At 45.5% G+C, this 12909-nt stretch overlaps 1 protein-coding gene and 1 pseudogene across 3 annotated transcripts in view; one reads left to right on the top strand and one right to left on the bottom strand.

The window, feature by feature from the left end:
• The first annotated feature begins 8609 nt into the window (after nucleotides 1–8609).
• Nucleotides 8610–12909, top strand: part of SF3B1 (splicing factor 3b subunit 1) — a 53250-nt gene continuing 48950 nt past the window's right edge. The window contains exon 1 of one of the 3 annotated variants that reach the window (XR_009550676.1): nucleotides 8610–8809. Coding sequence is in view for 1 of the 3 variants with exons in the window: in XM_007534419.3 (XP_007534481.1) it covers nucleotides 8782–8809 (28 nt within the window). In the remaining 2 variants the exon portion in view is untranslated. The remainder of the gene's footprint in view (nucleotides 8810–12909) is intronic. The other 2 variants (XR_009550675.1, XM_007534419.3) reach the window with 2 other exon arrangements.
• LOC132539610 (U6 spliceosomal RNA) lies at nucleotides 10956–11055 on the bottom strand (annotated as a pseudogene).

Genomic DNA, 12909 nt, shown 5'->3' on the forward strand with positions numbered 1-12909 from the left:
ATCCCCAGGAGAGGCATTGCAGGGTCATAGGGTAGGTCCATTTCTAGCCTTCTGAGAGTTCTCCAGACTGTTCTCCAGAGAGGTTGGACCAATTGACATTCCCACCAGCAGTGTAGGAGGGTTCCTTTGAGCCCGCACCCTCTCCAGCATTTGCTGCTGTTACCTTTTTTGATGTATGACATTCTCGCAGGAATGAAGTGGTATCTCATTGTTGTCTTTATTTGCATTTATCTGACAATCAGAGACTTGGAACATTTTTTCATGTGTTTGTCGGCCTTTTGGATCTCTTCTGTGGTGAATATTCTGTCCAAGTCCTCCCCCCATTTTTGGATGGGGTTATTTGTTGTCTTGAATTTTTTTTTTTTTTTAAAGAGCTACAGATTTTATAAGAGAACTGAAGTCTCTCGCTGGCACTTGCAATTCTGGGGATCAAACTTGGGGCTTCATGCTTAAGATTCCAACACTTTGTACAACATGAAGGAAGTAATAGAAACAAGCATTGCAGGAGTGTCTTCTCTTCATTCAGATAACACTACTAATGAACTTTAAAATATAACACATCAACTGTGAATATATGCCCCAACTACAAAGATTGCTTTTTTTTTTTGGTGGATTTTTTCATTAACTATTTATTTATTTCCTTTTGTTGCCCTTGTTTTTTCAATGTTGTAGTTATTATTTTTGTTGTTATTGATGTCATTGTTGGATAGGACAGAGAGAAATGGAGAGAGGAGGGGAAGACAAGAGAGGGGGAGAGAAAGACAGACACTTGCAGACCTGCTTCACTGCTTGTGAAATGATTCTCCTGCAGGTGGGGAGCTGGGGGTTCAAACCGGTATCCTTAGGCTGGTCCTTGTGCTTCGCGCCGCATGGGCTAAACCCGCTGCGCTACTGCCCGACTCCCAGATTGCTTGTTTTTATCTTGCTAGTTTTATAATCCTTTAAAATGAGCAATTAAAATATTGCTGAGACATAAAAAAAAAAGATTCCAACACTATCCACTACACCACTTTGTGTGCCACAAAGCTTTTTATTTATTTAGTTGTCACCAGGGTTATGACTGTGGCTCAGTGCCAGCATTACAAATCCACTGTCCCTGGAGGCTGTTTCCCCCCTTCTATTCTGCTTGGTAGAAATTGAGGGGAGGGTGGAGAGGGAGCTCGTGAAGTGTCCTCCCCTGCAGGTGTGAGGACTAGGGGCTCCAGCCTGGGTATTTGTGCATGGTGATGTGTGCACTCCGGTTATTTTCCTAAAGGGATGTCCTCCATTGAATAGCTTCCTGTCTAGTCATATGGAAACAATTATTCACCTGATGAACTTTAGGAAGTTCATTCACTTTGGGAAGAGAACCACCTTTTTCTTTTTCTTTATTTATTAGATGGAAACAGAAATTTAGAGGGGAGAGGTACATAGAGAGGGAAAGAGCGAGACACCTGCAGCCCAGCTTCACCACTTTGGAAGCTTTCTCCTTGCAGTTGGAGACCAGGGGCTTGAACCCTGGTCCATGCACACTATAATGCGTGTGCTTAACCAGGTGTGCCACTGCCTGGCCTCTCACCTATTCCTATATTTGTTTACATTTTGCTTTTAAAGTCTTCTATAGGACTAGATCTTTTTTTGTTGTTTTAGGAGGTCTTTTCCTGTTGTTTTTTTTTGAGGGAATTTTTGAGGTTTTTTTTTTTTTTTTTTTTCTATCTATTAGATAGAGACTGTCAGAAATTGAGATGGAAGGGGGGTGGTGATAAAGAGGGAGAGAGATAGACACCTGCAGCACTGCTTCACCACTCCGCAAAGCTTTCCTCTTGCAGGTGGAGGCCAGGGGCTTGAACCTGGGTCCTTGTGCATAATAATGAGCCACCACCCTGACCCTGGTTTTGAATCTTTTCATTGTGATGATAAATTGGTGTTGGGATTTGAACTTCATGCCTCATGCTTGAGAGTTCAGTGTTTTATCCATTGTGCAATCTCCTGGACCACTTAAGCTGCTTTCTATACTGTCTTGTCTTCCCTTCTAAATTACTTTCCTTTTTTTTTTTTAACTATTTATTTATTTATTTATTTAAGAAAGGAGACATTAACAAAAGCAAAACCATAGGATAGGAGGGGTACAACTCCACACAATTCCCACCATCCGATCTCCATATCCCATCCCCTCCCCTGATAGCTTTCCCATTCTCTATCCCTCTGGGAGTATGGACCCAGGGTTGTTGTGGGTTGCAGAAGATGGAAGGTCTGGCTTCTGTAATTGCTTCCCCACTGAACATGGGCGTTGACAGGTCGATCCATACTCCCAGTCTGTCTCTCTCTTTCCCTAGTAGGGTGGGTCTCTGGGGAAGCGGAGCTCCAGGACACATTGGTGGGGTCTTCTTCACTCCAGGGAAGTCTGGTCGGCATCATGCTGGCATCCGGAACCTTGGTGGCTGAAAAGAGTTAGCATACAAAGCCAAACAAATTGTTGAACAATCATGGACCTAAAGGCTGGAATAGTGCAGATGAATTGTTAGGGGGTACTCACTGCAGACTCTTGTGTACTTCTGCTTTCAGGTATATATTTTTCCCTGGTTTATGGACACGTGTGAACATATGCTCTATCTCAGGGGACCTGGTCTATATCTAGGTTTGGGGATTTTATTGGGGAGTGGACCACCTGGAATGGAAAGGAAAGGTCTCACCTGAGTGATGAAGCTGAAGGGTTGTCATTCCGCACCTGAAGTCTCTGGACACAGTCTGAAGTGAAGCATGCTGGGGTGGCACTCCTTGTGATCAGTGGATGCAATATTATTTAATATGAATTGAGAGAAGCATGCAGGAAAGTGGGCCCCACCCTAAGGTTCCAGGACTGGGGGAAATATAGGCTCTATAGTGGAAATGTGAGGTTCCTGCTGTCTTAGGGTTCAAGAAGACAATGGATTGTTACTGTTATCATCACATTATTTGGTAATTGGGTTAACTTTGAAAAGTCTCTTTGTTAGGGTTTGCTGTATAACACCCAGCATCTTGTATATAGCTGTGCCACTGGTTGCTTCTGTTCTACCTGGTCTAGACTTTTGAGAGAGTCAACATATCAAAGACTCAGCCTATGTATTAAAAAGACTCAGTCTGTGTTTTAAAAAGTTCTAGACATATGATCAGTTTTTCCCCTCTTATATTAAATAGTGGTTTATATGACTATACTTTAATAGGAGTGTACATAAACACCATTCCCACCACCAAAAGACTGTGTCTCCCTCTCCCCAACTGCCGCCACTGGAAGCTGAATGTCCACCCTCCCCCTCACCACAGGGTGTTTACTTTGGTGCCCTACTCTTTTTTTTTTATACACTAAAGCCCAAGGCCAGTGTGACAGCACAAGGTTTTGCTGGAAAGAAAGGAGAAAAAAAAAGTCTGGTTTCTTGTAAAATTTGATTTAAGAATGACATTTAGGGGAGTCAGGCAGTTGCACAGGCACAAAGCGCAAGGACAGGCTCAAGCCCCTGGCTACCCACCTGCAGGGGGTTCACTTCACAGGCTGTGAAGCAGGTCTGTCTTTCTCTCCCCCTCTCTGTCTTCCCCTCCTCTCTTCATTTCTCTCTGTTCGATCCAATGGCAGTAACAACAATAATAGTAACTACAACAATAAAAAAACAAGGGTAACAAAAGGGAGTAAGTAATTTTTTTTTTTTTTTTAACCAGAGCACTGTTCAGCTCTGGCTTATGGTGGTACAGGGGATTGAACCTGGGACTTTGGAGCTTCAGGCATGAGAGTCTGCATAACCATTATGCTATCTTCCCATCAGAATAAATGAATATTTTAAAATAAGAATGACACTTAGGATCTAAGACAGACATTTCATCAGCATTAGTGCTTATAATCAGAAGTTTTCTAAGACCCTATAAAATTTAAAATGTTTTTAAAAAATATTTATTCTCTTTTGTTGCCCTTGTTTTATTGTTGTAGTCATTATTATTATTGATGTCATTATTGTTGGATAGGACAGAGAGAAATGGAGAGGAGGGGAGGACAGAAGGGGAGAAAAAGACACCTGCAGACCTGTTTCACCACAGTGAAGTGACTCTACTGCAGGTAGGGAGCTGGGGGCTGGAACCCGGATCCTTACACTGATCCTTGTGCTTTGCTCCACGTGCGCTTAACCTGCTATGCTACCACCCAACTCCCTAAAAATGTTTTTTTAAAAGGGAGGTGAACAGTGTGTTCTAGCTTTTTTCTTTTTCTCATGTGAATCTAGACCCCTATGTATATATATGTGTGTGTGTGTGTGTGTGTGTGTGTGTATGTGTGTGTATCATATAAAGTTAGTTAGAAATAAATCTGAAGAGAAAAAATAGGGGGGGGGTACTGTGGGTCTTGGCACACCTGGTTGAGCGCATGTTATAATGTGCAAGAACCTGGGTTTGAGCCCCCAGTCCCTACCTGCAGGGGAAAACTTTTTGAGTGGTGAAGCAGTGCTGCCGGTGTCTCTCTCTTTCTCTCCTAACCTCTATTTCTGGCTGTCTCTATCTAATAAAGATAATTTAAAAAGTTTTCAAAAAGATAGGTGGTAAAATACCAGCTCTGTAATTTTATAAACAATTTTTTTTAATAATTTAACTGTGTAACCTTGCACAATTTATACAACCCTGCCTCAGTCCTTCTCTCACTTCTTAAATGGCTTTAATAATACCTTATTGAGTTATTTGTGAAACTCAACAGTGTTTGTGAATATATGGTCCTAAGTGTAATTCCTCTAGAAATGACAAGCACTAATGATTATTATTGTTTATCTAGATAGGGAAAGAAACCACAGTACAGCAGATTACTTCAGTGGTTGTGGGCTGGCTTTAACTCTGAGAAAGTGGCACACTTTACAAGTGAGGTTTTTTTTTTTTTTTTTTTTTTTTTGTCATCACTGAGAGTTCCACTGGTCTAGGCTAACTTTTTTCAGAAAGGAAGAGGCAGAGTGCAAGAGATCTGTGCATGGAAGTTTCCTCCAGTGTGATGTGGGCCAGGTTCAAACCTAGCTAGCAAGTGGGGACCAGGGGCTTGAACCTGGGTCCTTGTGCATGCTGACATGTCCACTCAACCAGGTATGCTATTACTTATCCCCTAAAGATTTACTTTTTTTTAAAATTTCTTTATTGGGGAATTAATTTTTTTTTGTTTTTTTGTTTTTTTTTACTTTTTTTTTTCCCCTCCAGGGTTATTGCTGTGCTCAGTGCCTGCACTATGAATCCACCGCTCCTGGAGGCCATTTTTTCCCCCTTTTGTTGCTCTTGTTGTTGTAGCCTCGCTGTGGTTATTATTATTGCCATTGTTGTTGTTCGTTATTGGATAGGACAGAGAGAAATGGAGAGAGGAGGGGAAGACAGAGGGGGAGAGAAAGACACCTGCAGACCTGACCTGCTTCACCGCCTGTGAAGCGACTCCCCTGCAGGCTCGAACCCGGATCTTTATGCCGGAAATTGAGAGATTAGGGGGAGACAGAGAGAGAAGAGAGACACATGCAGCTCTGTTTCACCACTCGTAAAGCTTTCCCCCTGCAGGTGGGGACCTGGGGTTTGAACATTGGGTTCTTGGTGCACTGTAACATGTGTGCTCAAACAGGCCCACCACCAGGCCCCTCTCTCTCTTCGTAGCATTTGTGGGGGGTGGGGGTAGTGGTCACATTTGCAATTTCACCACTCCTAGGGTAATTTTTTTTTATTTCATTATTGGGGAGTTAATGTTTTACATTCAACAGTAAATACAATAGTTTGTACATGCATAACATTCCCCAGATTCCCATTTAACAATACAACCCCCACTATGTCATTCATCATATTTCATGGACCTGTATTCTCCCCACCCACCCACCCACCCCAGAGTCTTTTACTTGGGTGCCATACGCCAGTTCCATTTCAGGTTCTACTTGTGTTTTCTTTTCTGATCTTGTTTTTCAACTTTGGCCTGAGAGTGAGATCATCCCATATTCATCCTTCTGTTTCTGACTTATTTCATTCAACATGATTTTTTTCAAGGTCCATCTAAGATCGGCTGAAAGCAGTGAAGTCACCATTTTTTACAGCTGAGTAGTATTCCACCGTGTATATATACCACAACTTGCTCAGCCACTCATCTGTTGTTGGACACCTGGATTGCTTCCAGGTTTTAGCTATTACAAATTGTGCTGCCAAGAACATATGTGTACACAGATCTTTTTGGATGGATGTGTTGGGTTCCTTAGGCTATATCCCCAGGAGAGGAATTGCAGGATCATAGGGTAGGTCCATTTCTAGCTCTGAGAGTTCTCCAGACTGTTCTCCACAGAGATTGGACAGTTGACATTCCCACCAGGTATAGGAGGGTACCTTTGAGCCCACACCCTCTCCAGCATTTGCTGCTGTTACCTTTTCTGATGTATGACATTCTCACAGGAGTGAAGTGGTATCTCATTGTTGTCTTTATTTGCATTTCTCTGACAATCAGAGGCTTGGAGCATTTTTTCATGTGTTTGTCGGCCTTTTGGATCTCTTCTGTGGTGAATATTCTGTCCAAGTCCTCTCCCCATTTTTGGATGGGGTTATCTGTTGTCTTGTTGAGTTTGGCAAGCTCTTTATATATGTTGGTTATTAACCTCTTGTCTGATGTATGGCATGTAAAGATCTTCTCCCATTCTGTGAGGGGTCTCTTGGTTTGGGTAGTGGTTTCTTTTGCTCTGCAGAAGCTTTTTAATTTGATGTAGTCCCATAGGTTTATACTTGCCTTAGTCTTCTTTGTACTTGGATTCCTTTCATTGAAGATGTCTTTAAAATTTAAGCGGAAAAGAGTTCTGTCAATATTTTCCTCTAAGTATCTGATAGTTTGTGGTCTAACATCCAAGTCCTTGATCCACTTGGAATTTAATTTTGTATTTGGTTAAATACAGTGATTCAGTTTCATTCTTCTCCATGTTTCAACCCATTGTTACCAACACCATTTGTTGAAGAGACTCTACTTTCCCCATTTAATAGGGCCCCTTTGTCAAAGATTAGATGTCCATAAGTGTGGGAGTACTTTTTAAAAAAAATTTATTTTATTTTTACTTTTTTAACCAGAACACTGCTCAGCTCTGGTTTATGGTTGTGCTGGGGATTGAACCTGGGACCTCAGAGCCTCAGGCTTTGAAAGGCTTTTGCATAACCATTATGCTGTCTCCCCAGCCCAAGATTTACTTTAAAAAAAAAAAAAAAGTTTTGTTTTTTTAATTATTTAATTTTTTTTTTTTTTTTTAGAGAGATGCAGAGAGGGACACACAAACACAAACACCAGAGCACTGCTAAACTCTGCCTGTGGTGGTGGGGGGGGGATTGAATCTTGGATTTAGGAGCCTCAGGCATGAGAGTCTGTTTGCATAACCATTATGCTGTCTCTCCCCCGCCCTAGATTTACTTTTTTTTTCTTTTTTTTCTTTACCACAGCACTGCTCAACTCTGGCTGATGGTGGTGCAGGGAATTGAACCTGGGACTTTGGAGCCCGAGGCATGAGAGAGTGTTTGCATAACCATTATGCTATTTACCCCCCTTCAACCCCTCCAAAGATTTACTTTTTTTTTGCCTCTAGGGTTATCGCTGGAGTTCAGTGCCTGTAGTACAAATCCACTGCTCCTGGAGGCTGTATTTTTTCATTTGTTACCCTTGTTTATTATTGTTGGATAGGACAGAGAAATGGAGAGAGGAGGGGAAGATGGAGGAGAGAAAGACACCTACAGACCTGCTTCACCACCTGTGAAGGGACACCCTTCAGGGTGGGCTCGAACTGGGATCCTTAAGCTGGTCTTGCGCTTTGTGCACGTGCGCTTAACCCGTTGTGATACTACCCCACCCCCAAGATTTACTTTTTTAATGGCAAAGAGGGAGAAAGAGAACCAAAGCATCCATCACTCTGGCACATGCGGGATTGATGCAGTGCTTCATGCTTGAGAGTCCCAAGGCTTTATCCACTGCACCACCTCCCGGGCCACCTCATTATTTTAAACAAACTGGTTGGGGTCCTGCTAGTTGTGCACCTGGCTAGGCACACATGTTGGGTTACCATGTGTAAGGACCCGGGTTCAAGTCCCCTGTCCCCATCTGCAGAAGGGAAGCTTCACATGCGGTGATGCAGTCCTGGGGGTGAGTCTGTCTGTCGCCTTTCCTCACAGTTACTCTCTCATCAAATAAAACATAAAATAAAATAAAATAAATGGCTGTTGGGCAGGGGAGGAAGCATAAAAAAGGGCTTTTCGTGCCTGAGGCACCGGAGCCCTAGCGCAACCGCGGCCCGCGACAGATCGAGCAGAGCGCCGCAGAGAGGCAGCAGCAGTAGCGCGGATGCCTGCAGGCTGGTGCAAGGCTCGGACCCGGGCGCTTCGGTGCTGTGGGCTTTCCCGCCCTCTGCCCATCTCTATCTGGAAAAAAAAATAGCGAGATAAAGAATAAAAAGGACAAAAGTGGCTGCTGGGAGTGAGGACGCCAAGCTCCAGCGGTAACGCTGGTGGCAATAATAAGAGAAAAAGGAACCGGTTTCATAGCCAGCACCGTAGGGAGTCAAGGAAGGTGCTAAGGAAAGCTTGTCCGGCCCCTGAGACGGTTTTGGCTGGCTGCCCACCAGTCGTTTCTTGCCCGCCCCTCCCTCACCCACAATGCACTTCTGTTCATCTAGGTGGCGCCTCGTCACGTGCCCTCCACGGAGCGCGCTCCCGCCTGACGCATGCGCAGAGGGCGTTCCGGGTATTTTCTTCGTGGCGGCGGCGACGAGCGGAAGTGCCGAGGAGCGCCAGTTCCGTGTGTGTGTTCGAGTGGACAAAATGGCGAAGATTGCCAAGACTCACGAAGGTAAGCGGACTCCCGGGTTCTGCGGGCTTTCACGCCGCCAGCCTGCTAGGATCGCGTGCGGCGAGGTTCCTGCCCCCTCCTGAGGCCTCCGTCGAGGGCGGCGTCCGCGCCGTGGGCCTCGCGCTCGCAGGCCGCTGCCCGCGTAATGGCGTCCGCGCCCTCCGGTGGCGGCTTTGTTCCGAGGTCGGGCCCGCTCCAGAGTCGCTGGGCCTCGGGCGAGTAGCGGGGCCGGGGGCCATGATGCGGAAGCGGTGGTCGGGTCCTGCGTCTGCTCTGGCGAAAGCGGCCGGGGTGGGTCTGGCCGAGCCTTTGGGCTCCCGGGAACGGCCAAGGTGCTACAGCTGCGGGAGTGGCGGGAGCCGCGGCCCCGCAGCGACCGCTGTGTTCTGCTTTGGGAGGCCTCGCAGCTGAGCCTGGTCCGGGCTGCACTCGATGGAGCCCGCGGCGGTAGCTCCGGTGGGCGGCCCGGTGGTGAAGTCGCTGGTGAGAGACTGCGTCGCCGCTAGGGGCCCGTGGGAGGGCTGTGCGGCCTTCCTGTCTGCTTGTCTGTATGTCAGCTTGTCTGCTTGCGTGCCTGCCAGTGTTCCTATATGTCGGCTTGCCTGCCTGCCTGCCTGCCTGCCTGCCCAGCCGCTGAGCACGTGTCCAGCGCCTTGGCTCCGTACTCTGCAAGGAGTAGTGAAAGGCGAGGCCGGCTGTCCGCGGTGCAGAGCCGGGACCGCCCGGGTGTGTGGCGCTGTTCTGTTCTTGCGGGCCTTAGAGCTGCGGTGCTGAGAGCAGGGCGGGGAGACAGCCTGTGGCCCCAGAGCCCTGGGTTCAGGACCACTCCTCCCACCCCGCCCCTCAGCAGAGGCCGCGGTAAAGCTCTGCTCTGCTCCTGGGCGGGACTTCTCTGCCCTGACACACGCAGGCCTGGCCTGCGCCCGCACTGCCTTTAAAGCCGAAGCGCCGCTCTTCCCGTGCTGGTAGCAGCGGCTGCAGCCGGGGCTGCCGAATGCCGGGCGTCTGGCCCGCCTGCGGTGGACGCGGCTCTCCCGCTGCTCTGCAGTGCCCTCGTGGCCGGGAGCTGGCTCCTCGCTGTGGCTGGAGCTCAGGCTGGTGCCGCGGGCCTCAAGTTTCTTTGTGACCATCCTGCCATCTTCTCCCGCTAATGCACCCTTACTAGGTGCAGTATTCTGTTGCGTCTGTCTTCCCTTGATATGCCCAGTGCTCTCTACATAATAATGTTGATGTGAAGGCATGTCTATTTAATAGCCTTCGGGTACATAGCATAATGCTCATGCAAACAGACTCTTGCCTGATGCTCTTAAGTCCCAGGTTCAAACCCCTACCACTGCTATAAACCAGAGCTAAGCAGTGCTGCGGTTAAGAGGAAACTTTTTACTTACACTGCACATATTAAAAGAGCTTCATGGAACAGGAGCACTGAGACTGATTTGAATATGAATAGTTGGGTGGGTTGGGTCACACTCCTTTGGCTGGGTAGATAAGGTTTACCGTATGCTGGAAATCCCCTAACTGGGAGGCGGAACTGTTAGGCTAGCATCAAGTTGTGCAGGTGACTGACTGGCTTTCTCCTGAGTAGCTGTTTGACTTGGGCTTTACACTACAGGGTTAAATTCTCTCCTTCCCCATGTAGCTGGTTACATCCATGGTCTTGGGGTGAAACTTGCTTTAGAGGAATGGAAACAGTTTTACTTTATGTTCTCTCTCTCTCTTTTTTTTTTTTTTTTGCCTCCATGGTTAATGCTGGGGCTCAATGCCTGCACCATGAATCCACTGCTCCTGGAGGCCACCCCCCTTTTTGTTGCCCTTGTTGTTGTAGCCTTGTGGTTATTATTGTTATTGTTGTTGTCATTTTTTGTTGGATATGACAGAGAGAAATGGAGTGAGGAGGGGAAGACACCTGCAGACCTGCTTCACCGCTTGTGAAGAGACCCACCTGCAAATGGGAAGCCAGGGGCGAGAAACAAGAGGTCCTTGAACTTTGCGCCTCATGCACTTAACTGTACTGTACGGCCCGACTCCCTTCCTGTATGTTTTAAAGATAGAGAATTAGAGTACTTTCATTATGAATGTTTCTTTTAAACTTTTTTTCTTTTTAAAATTTATTTATAAAATGGAAACACTGACAAGACCATAAATAAAAAATAGAGAACCCTTCACGAATTTGCATGTCATCCTTGTGCAGGGGCCATGCTAATCTCTGTATCATTCCAATTTTAGTATATGCTGCCAAAGCGAGCACCTTTTTTAACTTTTGGAACGGGGTAATAGAGTGAGAGAGACACACCTGCTAGGGGAAGCATCACTAATAAGTGTCTTTCAGTCTCTCCCTATCTTCTACCATTCAATTTCTGGCGCTCTCTCTCTCTTTTTGCCTCCAGGGTTATCTTTGGGGCTCAGTGCCATCACTACGAATACACTGCTCCTGGAGGCCAGTTTTCTATTTTCGGATAGGACTGAGAGAGGAGAGGAAGAAAGACACCTGCAGACCTGCTTCACCGCTTGTGAAGTAACCATTCCTGCAGGTGGAGAGCCGGAGGCTCCAATCCAGGCCCTTGCACATCATAACTTGTGCTCAACTAGGTGTACCACCACCAGTTCTCTCAGTATGGATGTTTCTAAAAGAAAATGAAAAAGAAGAGAAGTTGCTGTAAATATTTTTGAAGTTTTTTTTTCTGTAAAGTTGTTTAGGAATTGATTTCATTCACAAAGTAGCTAACAGTTAGGAGTTGATATCTATAGTGTTTTTTTCCTATTGGAGTTTTAAGGAAAAAAGAGTTGAGTCATACTTAAAAAATAATGTATGTTCTTTAACTCCAATATCACTTTATTCAAGATATTCAAGAAATGTTGATTTACAGGGTTTCTGTTGTCATAAGGATGCATTTCCCCAGGATAGGTATCAATGCATTCACCCTCAACCAAACCATCATCTTATCCCCTTGGTAATCCTCCTTACACCTTTGAATCCCTGAATCTGCTGTGATAGACTATAGTTCTTTGATAATTCATCCTGTATTGCCCTTTTCTCTTTTGTAGAGCCCATCTGTGTATGGGATCATCAGGCTTATCTCATTCAACACAATTCCTCTTTGTTCTTTTGTTACAACAAAGGAGAATATGCCACTGTCTTAAAGTTGTGTAGTGTTCCATTGTGTATATATGCCACAATTTATTTTTAAAATGTTTTATTTATTTACTGATAGAGACAGAAATTGAAAGGGGGGGAGAGAAAGATCTGTAGTGCTGCTTCATTGCTCATGGACCTTCCCCTGGAGGTGGGGCCTGGGGACTTGAACCTAGGTCCTTGCACATTGTAGCCTGTGTACTCTACTAGGTACACCCCAGGCAGGCCCCCACCACAGTCTCTTAAATTATTCTTCTGTTGTTGGACATTTGGGTTATTTGCAAATGTTGTGTATTACAAATATCTTTGCCATAAACATAAGTGTGGATAAGTATTTTTGTGCTGTTTGGATAGATTCTTTTGTGGGGTTTTATCATAGGCTGATTTCTAACACTTTCAAGATTTAAAAAAATACTCCCTTTTGTTGCCCTTGTTGTTTTATTATTGTTGTTGATGCTATTGTTGTTGGATAGGACAGAGAGACATGGAGAGAGAAGGGGATGACGGGGGTGGCGTGGCGGGGGAGAAAAACACCTGCAGACCTGCTTCACTGCCTGTGAAGCGATTCCCCTGCAGGTGGGTAGCCGGGGGCTTGAACCGAGATCTTTATGCCAGTCCTTGTGCTTTGCACCACCTGTGCTTAACCCACTGCACTACTGCCCACGACTCCCTTCAAGAATTTTTTAATGTTTTATTTTTTATTAGTGATTTAAAATATTAGAAGGGGTATAATTGTAATAGGGGTGTGATTCCATACAGCTCCCACCACCAGAATTCTGTGTCCCATCCCCTTCTCTCCATTAGAAACTTCTTTATTCCTCGTCTCTGGGAGTATGGACCAAAGTGCTTTTTTTTTTTTTAAAGTATTTTATATTGTCCAGGAGGTGGCACAGTGAATAAAGCATTCAACTCTGAAGCATGAGGTCCTGGCAGCACATGTACCATAGTGATGTCTATTTTTTCCTCT

The sequence above is a fragment of the Erinaceus europaeus genome, chromosome 7 (assembly GCF_950295315.1).
Source record: "Erinaceus europaeus chromosome 7, mEriEur2.1, whole genome shotgun sequence".
In the NCBI taxonomy this organism is placed as follows: domain Eukaryota; kingdom Metazoa; phylum Chordata; class Mammalia; order Eulipotyphla; family Erinaceidae; genus Erinaceus; species Erinaceus europaeus.